This window comes from Liolophura sinensis, chromosome 10, assembly GCF_032854445.1.
Source record: "Liolophura sinensis isolate JHLJ2023 chromosome 10, CUHK_Ljap_v2, whole genome shotgun sequence".
Lineage (NCBI taxonomy): Eukaryota > Metazoa > Mollusca > Polyplacophora > Chitonida > Chitonidae > Liolophura > Liolophura sinensis.
In genome coordinates, this window is record NC_088304.1 from 30,631,384 (window position 1) to 30,646,218 (window position 14,835).

The window sequence follows — 14,835 nt, forward strand, 5'->3', positions numbered from 1 at the left end:
AGTGGAGTTTGATGTGAATGGCTTCTTACACAAACCAAATACATCTTGTAATATTTACACAAACACACTTACCTACAAACATGCGCAACGTAAGCATGGCAACACTTCACTTATTTGTAATGCATACACTGAATATTCCCAGTGGTACATAATACATACACACAATCTGAGGCGTTATAATACATATGGTAATAGTTTCCACGGGTACACCGTGGTTCTTTCAGGCGAGTGCGAGAATGGTTAAAAAACAATACATGCCCTTTATAGATTGATCTTGGAGTTGATTACTGATTCCACCAAAAACAAGGACATTTTAATCCAGATTATTAATTAAACTTTACATACATACTTTTAGGTTATATACAAAGCAACCTTGAACAAGTGACTGTGCTATAATACTGTCTTCAACAGAAATTTACATTTACATATTTCATAGAGCTATGCTGTATTTGATACATTCAAAGGACCTTTATATATGGCACAACATATAGCCCATTGGGCATGGGGGAATCCGCTCCACAAAAGACTCTCATGGTACAAGACTTGACCTGTGAGGACGTTCTTAATTTATATCAAATGGTGAGTGCAATTATTGAGGTCTAGCTATTGAAAGCATTTAGTCTTCCCCATACCTACTTAAACAGGTAGTGCTACCAATATAATTTAAATGATGACTTCAGATCAAATATAAGAAGTCGATCGAAACATTTGATACATATCAAAAGCGATGCTTCAGTATTTCTGAACAATTCTCCGTGTAACATGACGCGAAATGGAATACACACCTATATGTGGCCGGCATATTTTTTTCAATGGACAAGATTGGACGGTCCAACAGGACCATTATCTCTAAAAGCGCCTCTTAATTGGTGCTTCAAATTTTCAGGATACAGACTGCAGTATGGTCTTGAACAGAAGTACCAATTTCACCAAAAACGTTTCCTTCTTACTTACACAATGATACATTACAAAGGATGGGAATTATAATTTTGGGCTTGTTGTGTAAATCACATGGTAGACAAACTTCCAAAAGAATGTCAGGATATCTTTTGCCTCACCTTTTGCGTCACTGTTACTTTTAACGATGTATTTACCAAAGAAATGCTAAGAAAAAGGTAGTCTGTGATTTTTTTATGATCAATGTATTGCGGCAGAGAGACAAAATTAGCTCCAGTCTGAGCACTCGTGAATATGAAATACATCTTTTAGGCGTTAATATGGCAAATGGCAAATATATTAAGTGAATACAGCACTCAGCCCATTTAAATATATATGACGCTGTGTCAACAGGGCGCATAGAACTTGGATTTAAAATTCGTAGACAAAACTACTACGCTACATCATTGTTCGCCAAGCAACTCGCGGACGACCTTGATAACTTTCGGTTCTGTGACGTAACATGTACAAAAAAAAACAAAAAACATGCTAGCTAAACAATTTTCAAGTATTCTATACTTGCCCGCAATATTAGATTACTTTACTTTAGATTACGTTAAATTTCTTGGTTTCAGTCATTTTATAACGCTTATGACATAAAAGATTAAGAACCCGATAATTAACCAGTCCTTATTTGTATGGTAATGCGGTGTAATTTGGCTTGAACAATGAAGAGCTGTAATTCGACAAAATAGTTCGAATTTAAACTCTCTCAAGATCAATAATGGAGTTCATTTGCATTTTGAACCTGACACATACCTTCGTCATACCATGTGATTAAGCCTCCGCTCGAAAAAGAACAGGATCGTCAACCAAACACTGTTGTATACAAGCATTAGGGAACAATTTGTCCAACATCTGACAGAAGGCAATAGGTTTCGATAATACGTCTCTTCGCGTGTACGGAAGGATTCGGTACATTTAAGCTGAAAACACATATAAGAAATCATATACAGAAAGGCGGCACTTCCCATTGACAGTCCTGGTCACCTGGTTGCGAATTCATTATTTGTTGTGGACACATATTCAGAATAAATATATCCAATATAATTTCACTGCAAACATCTGTAACTGCTGTTTCATATCATGAACAGCGCGTTCATATGATATAATACAGGCTTTTCTCTGATTTTTTCTCCGAGCATATTTCAAGTATTTGCAGTTAAGTCTTGGGGTGATTGCATCACAATTGTCTGCTTATTATCCGTCTCAAGCAGAATGGTTTGAATTGGCACTTTAGAACGTTTAGAACGCGCTGAAGTCTTTGGGTTGAAATATCGCCCCCATCCCCACCCCACCCCCACCCCTATTTAAGACAGAGTTGTAAGCATATGTAATTTTCACCACACATTAGAAGTCAAAGCAATTGTATTTCCCTGCAGAAGTCGCCTTTTTAAGTCCGCTTGAGTGGGCTCGTGGATTCATCTTACGGTAGTTCTTTATCTCAGCTTGATATAGGAAAGCGAGCTTTTCGATGACAACCATACTTAGAACGTTTAAGAATGTTATCGCCATGCTCATTACAGGGGTATTCATAGATCATCTTTGGAAGTAGCACTTGCTGCTCGACATCACGACATATGATGAGCTGTAAGCATACCGGTATATGGAGCTCGTGTTAAAGGTAATTACCCACTGTTCGGGTGTTACTGGTTGTCTTTGCCAAAATGGGACAAACGGCGAAGACCTGTATCCATTTCAAAAGCCTGTAACCTACATGGGTTTCCTGTTTCTGTAACTCCTGATGAAGGTTAATTCACGCCACAGTCTAACTTCTTGAGATTAAATAACACATGAAAGTAAAACCCAAGAAGGAAACAGCTTCTTGTGTGTTGGGGTGAGTCAGTCTTGACCCAGAACTAGGCGGATTATCTCTACTCGGAGCTTCCACAACGGCAACGTTTCCACTATCGCTTTGAAGATTACTGTCCTTTGCTAACGACTCCGATGGAGGCGTGGCCACCCGTGTCACAGTTTTGGATCCCTGCCTTTGCCCGTAGAGATTCCTATGTGTGGTTGCGCTAAGGAGAACCTCGGAGCTCGTGAGAATGCGATATGTGGCTACTTGCGGGGGTCTGGGAGTCGTGGGTGGTTTCGTCGGGACGATCTTGCAAGAGATATCGTCCGTCTGAAAATTAAACTTTCCAAGCGCATGTCTCTTTCCACCGGAAGCCCAAACCCAGGAATTTCTGTCGCATTCACTGGCAGTCATCATCAACATTTCTCCGGCTCGTACCTCGCTGAAAATAATACACCGTGCGTCGGTAGGATCTTCCAAATTTTGTAGGATGGTTATCCGTTCCCAGTACTTCCCTTCGTACGTTGACAGACACCGGAAGTCGACTGATCCCGTTTTGTGGCCGCATTTCTCGATGTCCATTCTCAAGCGCGTGGGATCGTTACAGTCTTCATACAGTTCTCCTTTACAAGAATCTGTGCCGTTGAAGTTTCCTTGAATCTTGTGCACCTGGCGTAACTGACAGTTCACGACACTTCGTGGATGCTTCTGGGATATAACAGTTTTAAACGTGTCTAGGTTACCCCTGAACGTATCTCTCATTGGGGACGGATCCGCTTCGAACTGCGAATCCTTACAGACGGTTTCTGGAACATCTATCCTAGGAGGAAAAGGCCAGGCAATGCTTTTGCTCATTGTAAACGCCAACACCGAATGGCCGAAGCGACGAAACGCAACACACGTGAACCTCGGTCGACAGCCATTGGAAAATAAGGAAACTAACGCGTATTTCCTTTCCACTCGCTCTGTTGTTTTCTCCGAACGTACGCACTTAAAATTACCCATGTTCTGAATCGAGATCTTCGAGGAAGCTATCTGCACCTGCTGCTTGGAATCGAAATCAGTCTGGAGCCAGTCACCACGGTAAGGCTTTGGGAATTTGCACGAGAACATCTGTTCACCTGGATGGCAGAGTCCGCACGATTTGGGGCACGACTGTTCTGTGTACTCCGTGCAGCGCTTTTCTGTGCACCCAGAATACTCGTCCTGACAAACGTCATTGAACTGAGTTTCTTCCAGATTTATGGTGACAAACTTGACGCTGCTGTTGTAAGTTTCCTCGTCGCCACACATTCCCTGCAGGAAGAGGACCGACGTGAAATTATGCGTACGAATTAAAGGTGTTCTGAGACACCACAAATCCTTACGACCGAATCTGCGGAGCAGCGAATACGTGAAGCGACCGTCTATCCACGTGGCCGTGCAAAAGGTTCTTTGATCCACCTCCAGGGGCAAATCTTCTTTGCAAGTTTCATATCGAAACTGAAAGTAAATCCCTTCTCCCTTGATGCACTCCGCTTCCAGTCGCATTGGAAGCTCCATAGAGTTACAACCGAAAGCAGATCCTGATGAGGAACGGATCTTCATATTATACCCCCCAGAGAAGGAGCACACAGTGTGGTCCTTTACCACAGACTCAAAGGATACATAGAGCCACGGATCCAGTTTCATGTCGGCCGTATAGCAGAGAAGGGGGTCTATGTGCGTACTGTATCCAGATACACTCAACTGAAACACTGATTTACTTCTCATGATGATCTCCATACACAGGTATCGCGGTCTCTCGCCATCTTCATCGTGCATGACGAGAAATTTGTTAGCCGACACAGAATTTACACATGTTCTGTTAAACGTAGCCACTCCCAATGATTTAACATCCGGTATGTCGCCGGAACCCTTGTACACAAAACCGGACATCCGGTTTTCTCTGAAGTATAGCAATACGTCTCCATTGCGACCTTCAGAATTGTGAATATGTCCGGTCCATGGTTGCGTATCATTTCGCGTCAACACGTCAGGGAAGAAGCATCCGTGACTAACATCGATCAGGATTAGCAGAAATATTGCCGTGATTCTCCACATGTTGGTGATAATGGTCCTCCGTACTTCAACTAGGGCATGTGTTATGTCACCTTGTGCGTTCTGGCATATCTACTGGGGCGATTGCCTTGGCTTCTGAAAAAAGAAATTGAAAGATACACACTGAGTAATCGCAATTGCTACATAAACGAGATAGCGAATATTTCACATAACAGAGAGTAACTTTTAAGGCAATTTAAATGAATGCACACAAAGGCTCATAGTGCGATTTGTTAAATTAATCCGTCGAATGAAAATGGGCTAGAACACATTTTAGTTTGCGCGACTGATATCTTTTGACTAAAAGACTAATGACAAATTATATGTTTCGTTTTTGTGAAATTTTGCCAGTCTGTGCTATAAATCACACAGTGTAAACGGGGCTTAACTTTTCACAAAGTTCGAGTTATAGTCTATCTATATATATAGGAACATTTAAATTGTGGCACTAACATGTCACCCCGCACTTCAGCTTCAACGTAATTATATAGAAACATGTAATGTGTATCAAGGCTGGGAAGTGGTGAGTGGTTGATTTGCGCCGTTCTGATCGTGTTAAACACACACGCTTGTCACGTTGTGGGGCCCCGAGTAGATACCTAGGTAAGTTTGCGTAGCATGTATCAACCACCACAGTGTGTACTGCCACATGTCCGATAACAGGGCGTGCTGGCGTTACTTGCTTGAACAACTAAACTGGTGACATAAAGGATAGAGATAGAAATTCTACCTTCTCATTGGCAGACGCTCAACGGATTTAATGATACATTCACAATATGGCATCTAAGTGAGACGCCACTCCTTTGAATCTTGATGTTCTCAACAAAAAAATGGCAAGAAATAGAAGTCATTCTCATAAAGAGATGATGAATTTTCGTTTTGAATAGTCATCTGAAAATTTTGTTTCTTTTCAACAAATATAACATCCGTGGGAACGCTACCTTACTGGAGTAGCACATATGAAAATTTTTAGAAGTAATGTCACTACCCGAAACAAATATTTGACATACCGTCATTTTTTACAACCTACAGCAGATTACCTGTGTGGAATTTTGCGGCATAATGAAATATAGTACGGAAATGCCAATAGTGGTGAAGATTAGAATCGGGTAGGGCTATACTTGATTTACTGTAAATTAAATACAATTTTATATGATTTTTCACCAATTGTGGTAAAGCACGGTTATTACCTGTTGAAAAAATTGAGTAGAATTATAGGCGATTTACTGCACTCCGCATAGGTGAATAAATAAGATGGATTCAAACATTCGATGACATACCAATCGTCAAAATCCGCAATAAAATCTATATTATGGACACCGTACATGAAAATCAACTCTTATAGGTGGACGGTTTGCCTTTTTCCAGTAAACATCTTCATATGTATTGTCTACGCTGGCAAAATGCCGCCCAGTTCACGATTTCCTTGTCAGTTCGTATAGACCGGTTTACCAAAGCCAGACAGTGTTTATGTTATAGGATCTTCTACATCTGTTAAAGGGCTTACCAGACACAAAACAGATATGTTTTACACCCACACGTGGTCAGTGTAACAAGAACTTATCCGTTTGCCGCGAGCATTAATCTCCTGGTATCTGGAGACAGCCGGTTGGAAGTATAACTAATATAAGGAGATTAATGCTCTCCGGAGACAATCCCGGATACGTGAAGTGCTATCCCTATGAGCAGTGTTACTTATCTCCTACACCGCGATTTAATAAAATAGGAGTTTTTGAACAAAACCAGGACAAGGAAGATATATTTATGTTAAATTGAGAGATAAATCGCTCCAGGAATCCTCGGGGTATAACAGTTTTATCGTGATTCAAGTCAATGGGCATACATTTTGCATGAAAATATAAATATGAAAATATTACATGAACACGGACATTTTCAAACACTCTCCGGTTTTCAATATTGTGACGGACTTGAATTTTTATATGTAGGGGATTTGATCTCACGGCGATCGCGTCAGTGTCATTGCCCATGTGCCAATGTGCCGCGCTACACGCTAACCAATAGAGGTTCGTCGCTTAATTTGATTAGGAGCAACTGCAGAGAGGGTATCAGTGCTTCTCCCCTGTGCTGCGTCACTGTGACAGTTGAAAAACCGCGCCCGCAATAAGCATCAAGACCTGGATTTGAACCCGAGACCATCTCGGTTAATCCTCATTAATCGTATAGCTTGGTACTGGAGCGGGTGAAACCTTTTCCTGTGTAGTAGCAACTCGGGTCTAAGCTGTATTGTTCTCTTCCACAGCTTTAATTCGAAGTAATTTTGCTGGGAATGGCTCACTACTGAGCATAGAGACATTGCTTGTTTCAAACTGACGAAATATTACAGTATCAGTTACCATTAAACTTATCGGCATTATAGTTGTCAAGTAGTCACATTAAATGGTTAAACAAATGTAGGTTAAATAGCAGTGAAAACACAGTGACAACCTTCGGACGATAAATGTTAAACGTTTTGACCTAAGGGCTGTCTATGCTGAATGTAGCAGACATGATATGGTGAGAGTGGAAGAGCGAATTATTTTCAGCGAGACGGACACATTAAACCTCTAGGCCAGCGAGACCCCCAAAAGCACATATATTCTAGCTCAACAGATAAACTATATATAATAGCTGACAAGTGATAATACATGTATGTGCAAATTGGAAACCTTTTGCCCACTAAATCACTTGGTGTCAATCTCTATGCAGACTGTTCTTTATTTCTGGATAACATCATGTTTTACTTCTGGTCGAGTCAACATATATGGTATACACAGGTATTATGGCTATACTAGACCTCGGAAAGGCAATACTGCCACAGTGTCTAGCCAAATCGTCTAGGGATGAAAAACAGCGGTGTAGACAACTGGCGCCAACGCCATATAAATTAAAGCCTTTTTTGCTGATGTTAAAACTGAAAAGTTCATATCATTGTCCAGAAAATGTAAATTGTGACAGCTATTTCTCTCCATAACAGTTATTAATTGTTCGCACGTTGTTTTGTCGAATCGGAGTAAACGTTTAAATCCTGTTTAGATTTTGACTCTTTGGGATTGTGTGTATCGGGCCACGTTCGTTGATTTCGTTCGCATGTGTTTGATAATCAATCAATGTTTGCGCATCCAGACAATTAACAGATCCTTTGATATATAGATACAACCAAATATATGCCTGCTGAAGAGCAAGAATTATACGTTTTTTTTCCCATTGTTTTAGCGTCACACTGTAGAATTTCCCTTCTGCTCGAAACTGGTCAGGTTTACAGGTGGACGAAACATACGTAAGACTTCACAAACAACAACGCGAATGTCGCCGAACCGCTTATTGTCACCAAGATCCAACGAACAGTTAGAGCGAGAATGAGAATCTACCAATTCCTGGTCCAGTGCCGGATTTGAACCCACATCTCCTCTGTACTGCCGATTGAAACACTCTGCCCAGGCCTGCTCCCAAAACCACACATGTTAAAAACCACTCTGTCAAGGCCTGCTCCCAAAACCACAAATGTTAAAAACCCCTCTGCCGAGGCCTGCTCCCCAAAACCACACATGTTAAAAACCACTCTGTCAAGGCCTGCTCCCAAAACCACAAATGTTAAAAACCCCTCTGTCAAGGCCTGCTCCCAAAACCACAAATGTTAAAAACCATTATGCCAAGGCCTGCTCCCTAAAACTACGCATGTTAAAAAATACTCTGCTAAGGCCCCCTCCCCAAAACCACATATGCTAAACACCACTCTGTCAAAACCTGCTCCCCAAAACGATACATGTTAAAAACCAGTCTGCCAAGGTCTGGCCCCTAAAATCACTCATATTAAATTGGATCACTTTGCTTTGGGCTGAATGACTTGATATGTTTCCCTGAACATGATTATGAAACATACCTGAATATGAATTTTATTTATTAATTACGTCTTAATATTATAGTTACAATTTTCAGAATTATGAAAGTCATAACTAAACGGCCCAGTTTAACATGCATAGTTTCTTTTGCTCGCCATAGCAGGCGTATTGTTTCGCGGATGTAATTTATTTGCAGTCCTTGTCGTGGGCATGATTCTCTTGATGACAATGAGACTGAGTCGATGGTCGAGTCGTTGACTGAGTTGTGTATGGATGTTTGACATATATCGCTGATGCTTAGATGCCTGATTCTGGAGAGACCGGAGTCGGGTTTTACGTGCTATTGAGTAAGGGCTATACCCATAAAGTTCGTCTAAAAATATCGATTATACCACTAAATGTATACACACTCATTATGTTCCCCTGGTTCAGTGGAATTTCTTTACTTAAGGAATTTATGAGGAGTAGAAATCCGAGTACTCGGAGTAATCCACTGACCTTCGCAAGAATCCTGGCAGCCCTGCTGGCTTAAAAGCTTCAAACGAACCAGAGAGAGCTGGATTTGACCCTGTCACGTGACAGGGTTGATCGAGGCAAGACCAACGCTCCCAGCGAAAAAGCCAGTGAAAGTCCTTAACGTAATAAAAATCGTCGGCTTCATGTCTACATTAGAGTGGCGCTAATTATGCACACATTTGCCCTGCACTCGGCTATTTACAACCCGAAAAGAAATGGACACATAAGCTCTAATATTCAATCGCAAAAGTCAAAGTATTAATGGAAACAATAACTGTTCATCGCCGCGTGGCCTTTCCGTGTGTACGTACATGTACCCTAAGTGAATTCGAGAAATGGATGTGAATATCAACCCCATAAATCAATAATAAACGCTGTAATTTAAACGAATCAAGGTGGACATAATGTAGTGATTGCATTTAGCACATATTTGATGTAACGTAATCAAAGTGAAACGTCATCGGGACTTTCCACTCGACGGGAAATATTGAGGATGATAGACAGCTCGTGACAGTTGTCGTCTGCCTTATTCAGTGACATTTTTTGTTTACAAAATAGATTCAGCAAATGGCCAAGGCATTAAGTTCTGTAACGGAAACAAGAGTGGAGAAAACAAATGCGCTAGGCACCTTTGATGATCATCAAGTGAGGAAAGATGGACACCTTCATATAAGAGTGATTTCACCTTAGACATATCTCACGGTTAGAAATCGTTTACTTCTTAGTATACATAAAAAGTTACTATTTAGAAACAAAAGCAAATCTTTTGAAGTATCCTTTGAGTTAAACTTCTGAATTGTTCACTATATGTTGTCCTACGTTCGATTCACGAAATATAATCCATCGTTCACCATTCTTCCGAAAGATTGTTTTAGCTACCTCTGCTCCACTGGGATGATGTAAGCAGTAACATGAGACAGCAGGGTGGGGAAATAACACAAAAAAGTGTATTGTTGAGTGCCAGACATAATGATGATACATGATTGTATTATCCTGATCGTAGCAGTCTCTGTCGTGTTAAACAAAACTAATCGCTTTATGGTCCATGGAATTACGCCGAGAAACCCGCGCCAGTAATTGCTCCAGAGTAAATAGCATGGCTTGTTCCAGCCCATTATATAATACAGTACATTAGCCTATGTGTGACCGTGACGCTGTAATACACTGGTGTGGCAGAGATTGATATATGTTATATTACAGGGCAAGCGTCCAGGAGTCCAGACAAGACACAGGCAGGGAAATTGATGGTTAAACCGAATCAGACTTATCCGTCTGGGCCGAACAGATACCAGTTGCCATGCAATTGCCCTTGGCAGACTTGACCGTCTGCTGGTTTCATGTACTGACAGAAGCTGCCGAGAAAATCAGCGGAACTCCTTAAACGACAGTTCTTGGTTCGAATCCAACTTCTGCCATTTATTAGCTGTAGAACGCGTAAAGCAAGAGAGGCTACCAAACACTACAGTATAGAGAGTAAAAGTGACACAAGCAACGACGGTGTGATAGCTGGCAAATGATCATACGCAACAGGTGAAATTCGTCCTCTTTTTAAATTTTCAATTTACCTCAGTCAGGCTTTCATATTAACTGCACATGTAAATTCTTAAATAGTGTCAGTAGTACTAGCACCCCATTGCACAATTTTGCAGCTCTATATCCAGTATAGTATGTATAACTCAATATAGTGGTCTAACAATATATCTGTCAAAACACTCCAAAAATTATAATCTAATCATCACCATGGTTAGTACGGCGTAAAACACCAATCAAATAAATAAATAAATCAACACGGTTAACCTTCACGTAATACAAGGAGCAAAAACAGAATCCAACACGTGGTAGAGAGGCAAGTCAGTCGTGAAAGAAAAAATTCCTCTGCCCAAAAAATCGGCCAACTGTTTCTCCAGCCGAGTCGAGGCTGGCAATGTCATCCAAGAAACACACGTTCCTGCTGAATATAGCTGTAGTGTCTACAGAGTTCCTCAAATGAAAAACAACAATACATATTTGTACCAACATGACAACCTACATCTCTGACAACAGCCCAACTAGGATGCATGTTATACCGTCGTTTACTACGCCAGTGCTTGGATTGGCTTGCACATGTATTGAAGTATTTCGTTTACTCGCATTCCAATAATGTTACATGCTTGTTTGTACAAAGGCTTTTAAATGTCATCAGTGGTGTGTCATGATGTTTTAGTTTTAGTCACTTTCTGACAGATCAGTACTTTGAGGATGTAGATATTTTCAACGATATAAAAAAGCCCTCTTCCTCCCAGCATAATGATGACAGCCGTCGTATAAGTGAAATAGTCTGGAGCACGGGGTAAATCACCAATCAAATAAATACATCAATATCTACAAGACTTAATTAAACAAGAACCAATGAGGACAGGACAAAAATTACGATTAAGAAATATTCTTCCCGTATACAACTATATTTGATTATACTCGCAAATCATCCATCAGTGACATACTTAATAATGTCTGACAGATAGAATCGCTTCTATTAGTTGTGAAACACTGAAATGTCGGATATAGAGTTACACCATTCAGAATACATATATATAATAATTTGCAACAGTTCAGGGCATTATGAGACTGACACAAATTTACCTGTGCGAGATTTGAACTCAGGCCGTGATGTAAGCATTAGAACACCTCAGTGAACGATGCCAGCTGTAAACCGTATGTCCTTTCTCTTGCCTGAACTTCCCAAAACACCCCGTGAGAAAAGAGGAAGCAAACACATGAGCGCATGGTAATGAAAACTAAATATGGCGTTTCGAAAACTAATGGAGAGTAAACGAGGAGATATTGATACCCGACTTAAAAATAAACACAGCTACAGAGAGCGAGCAGAAAGCAGACGATAACAGAAAATGCCAGCAATTTCGAATGTAATCAATTTATCGCGACGCAGTGATGCATGCGAAATCAGACATTATACCAAATAAACACGACATTAAGTTCTTAAGCAGATTTAAAAAAGGCGAAGGCTAAAAACACAATACAGATATCACATGATGCTTTCCACAATTGCATCTGTTTATAATAAAAACTTAGCAAATATCATCGGTTGATACCAACCATGACAAAGGCCATTAAACTTTCCCCACCTTTTTTATGTCCTGCGTGGAACGTATAACCTGTCCTTCAGCAATATAATAATGCCACAAAACAATGATTAAAATATTTTTATTGACTTAGACCAAAGTCTTAAATCCTATGAGAGCCGAGTAAAGCTAAATCGTGCGTTCAGAGACCACATCAGTAGTGTGGCCGCCATCATAACGCAACCATCTCAATAAAGCGATCACCTGAACGAGGCCAAAATGCTATCCACAACATTAATGGTCGGTAGCAATGTAAGATGCCAGTTTGTCAGAGGTTACAAATAGATCGACGACTTAAACCTTAGACACACTATCAACGTACCTAAGCTTTTCGAGTTAGGTATCTTTTATTGCTGAAGGCATAAAAGAAGTCTTATATTTACCATATGACCTGTAATGTTCTGCATCTATTTTTGACCACATTTACTGTAACATAGGCAACTTGAAAAAAGCTCCACACAAAGTTATATAATGTACAGGAAAGATGGAAATGGAACAGAGGAGGTGAACGTTTGTGAGCTGTTCTGTCTCCGGAACACGGTGAGAATGGTGATCGGTAAATTACCGTGAAGAAATGTTGCCTAACATTTTTCACAAGTAACATGGTGCAGTAGTAATTTCGTTACCTTTAGCGACAAAGGAGTTTGATCGGAAAACTCCCCTATATATGGACTCCCAACAAAGGCATCAAGGAATATTAGAAACACATTGGCATTCACACAGTAAAAGTGCGCGGAGGAATAACGTGTGTTCTGATATTATATGATATTATCAAATAATATACCACCACACATAGTGAAATAGCAGACAGTAATACATGCACGGCGCCTAAAGCAAAACACCTTATGAGAATCCACGCTGTTGCCTGGCCGCTTCTGGGAATCTTGAGAAGCTTTTAAATCACTATGACCGGAAACATTGATCACTTTATTCTGAAGTGTATGTACTAGTCAGCCGCGGCAAATGTATCAGTCTCAAGTCTATTAATACAAACCCTATATATATATATATATATATATATATATATATATATATATATATATAATTGGCGTCTGTTACATATATATATATATATATATATATATATATATATATATATATATATATATATATATATATATATATATATATATAACAGACGCCAATTCTCACTTCGGAGTTGTAGTAAAATGGGTGAACGTATAATTAAGGAGCAAAACCCATGTCTGTAATGAAATATATGGCATTTGGCTGCGTAACTATCGTATATATCTATTAGCACACACATATACATACATACATACATACATACATACATACATACATACATATTCACGAGCGAATTGCCCGCTTGGCCGGCAACATTCAGGAAATATAAAGGCGTTAATTAAGGTGAAGCTATTTACAGAGAAAACTGGTCCGAAGTTCAGAGAAAACGGATCCGGGTAACAGACTCTGAGAGTGAAGAAAGCTTCCATAAATAAATTAAAGTAAGGTTATTATAGCATTCAGTACTCACGTAACATACATTAGACTGCAGGAGCCCAGAGAGATATACGCACTAACACTGCCACGCAACTCGTGAAGTACTAAATGTAAAATAATTCATCTGCACGTTAAGAGTAATTATAAGCTTGATTCCAGCTGCCGATATACGTTACCAACCTATATTATCCTCCAATGACAAGGTATATGTATAGACACTTAAACAAAAATGGCGACTACTTAATTAAGTGTCCGTGGCGTGTCGGAAGACACGACGCCCAACAACAACAACAAAAATTCTCAGTGACCATGGAACTGATTTACAGTTTAATATACGTCTTCCAGCTAGTCATTTATGTACGTGCCTGGGACTGCAGTCATCCCAGTTATCGTAGACACAGCATTTCCCATGCGGCATGCAGAGAGAAGTTGTAACGTTTATTTACTGTGACATTCAGACCGTGTTCTGGGCGGCAATTGAGTCTGTGATTGAGAAAATCTCCACCATATGTCGACACTGACCCCTAACATTTTCTACGACCCGAGATGAGCCACAAATCAAAACATTTCAAAGCCGTATGTGATACGAAGTCGCCCTCTAGCCCGAGCTCCGTCCAGATGGGGCTGTTTTCAATCCGGGCGATTCGTCCACCAGGCAACGCTGGCGTTTGTGTGGACTAGTTTTTGCAAGCGTCTTGCGAAATCATACCGTTAACGCTGCTATGATGTTATTCGTAGCATTTAGTGGAGTTCGGGAAAGTCCTGAACAAATAACTCATGATGTTCCATTTAAAGTGCTACACACCTTTCTAAATGTCTGCGTTTTGACTAAAAATATCTTTGGGCAAGCTGATTAACACGTTTAATAACTGAGTGAAACACGACGCATAGATATTCCAGAGGTATTTTTGTAAAAGCATCACAGATGACAGGCTAAAGACTGATATATAATGAATGCCCTTGTTAACGGGGTTTTCTTTTGGAATCCATATTATCACAAAAGTTTGCCAATGCATACTGTTCATATACAGCATTTCCTGGAGGAAATGGGCATAGCGAAGCACTAAGTGACCACAGGACGGGG

The 14,835-nt window shown here is 40.3% G+C and overlaps 1 protein-coding gene across 2 annotated transcripts in view; it reads right to left on the minus strand.

Annotated features, from left to right (window-relative positions):
* Positions 1-2,244: 2,244 nt before the first annotated feature.
* The window catches only part of LOC135476390 (uncharacterized), a 45,454-nt gene continuing 32,863 nt past the window's right edge, over positions 2,245-14,835 (minus strand). For both annotated transcript variants that reach the window (XM_064756396.1, XM_064756397.1), the window contains exon 2: positions 2,245-4,909. In XM_064756396.1, coding sequence (XP_064612466.1) covers positions 2,705-4,816 — 2,112 coding nt within the window. In that variant the 5' untranslated portion in view covers positions 4,817-4,909 and the 3' untranslated portion in view covers positions 2,245-2,704. The remainder of the gene's footprint in view (positions 4,910-14,835) is intronic.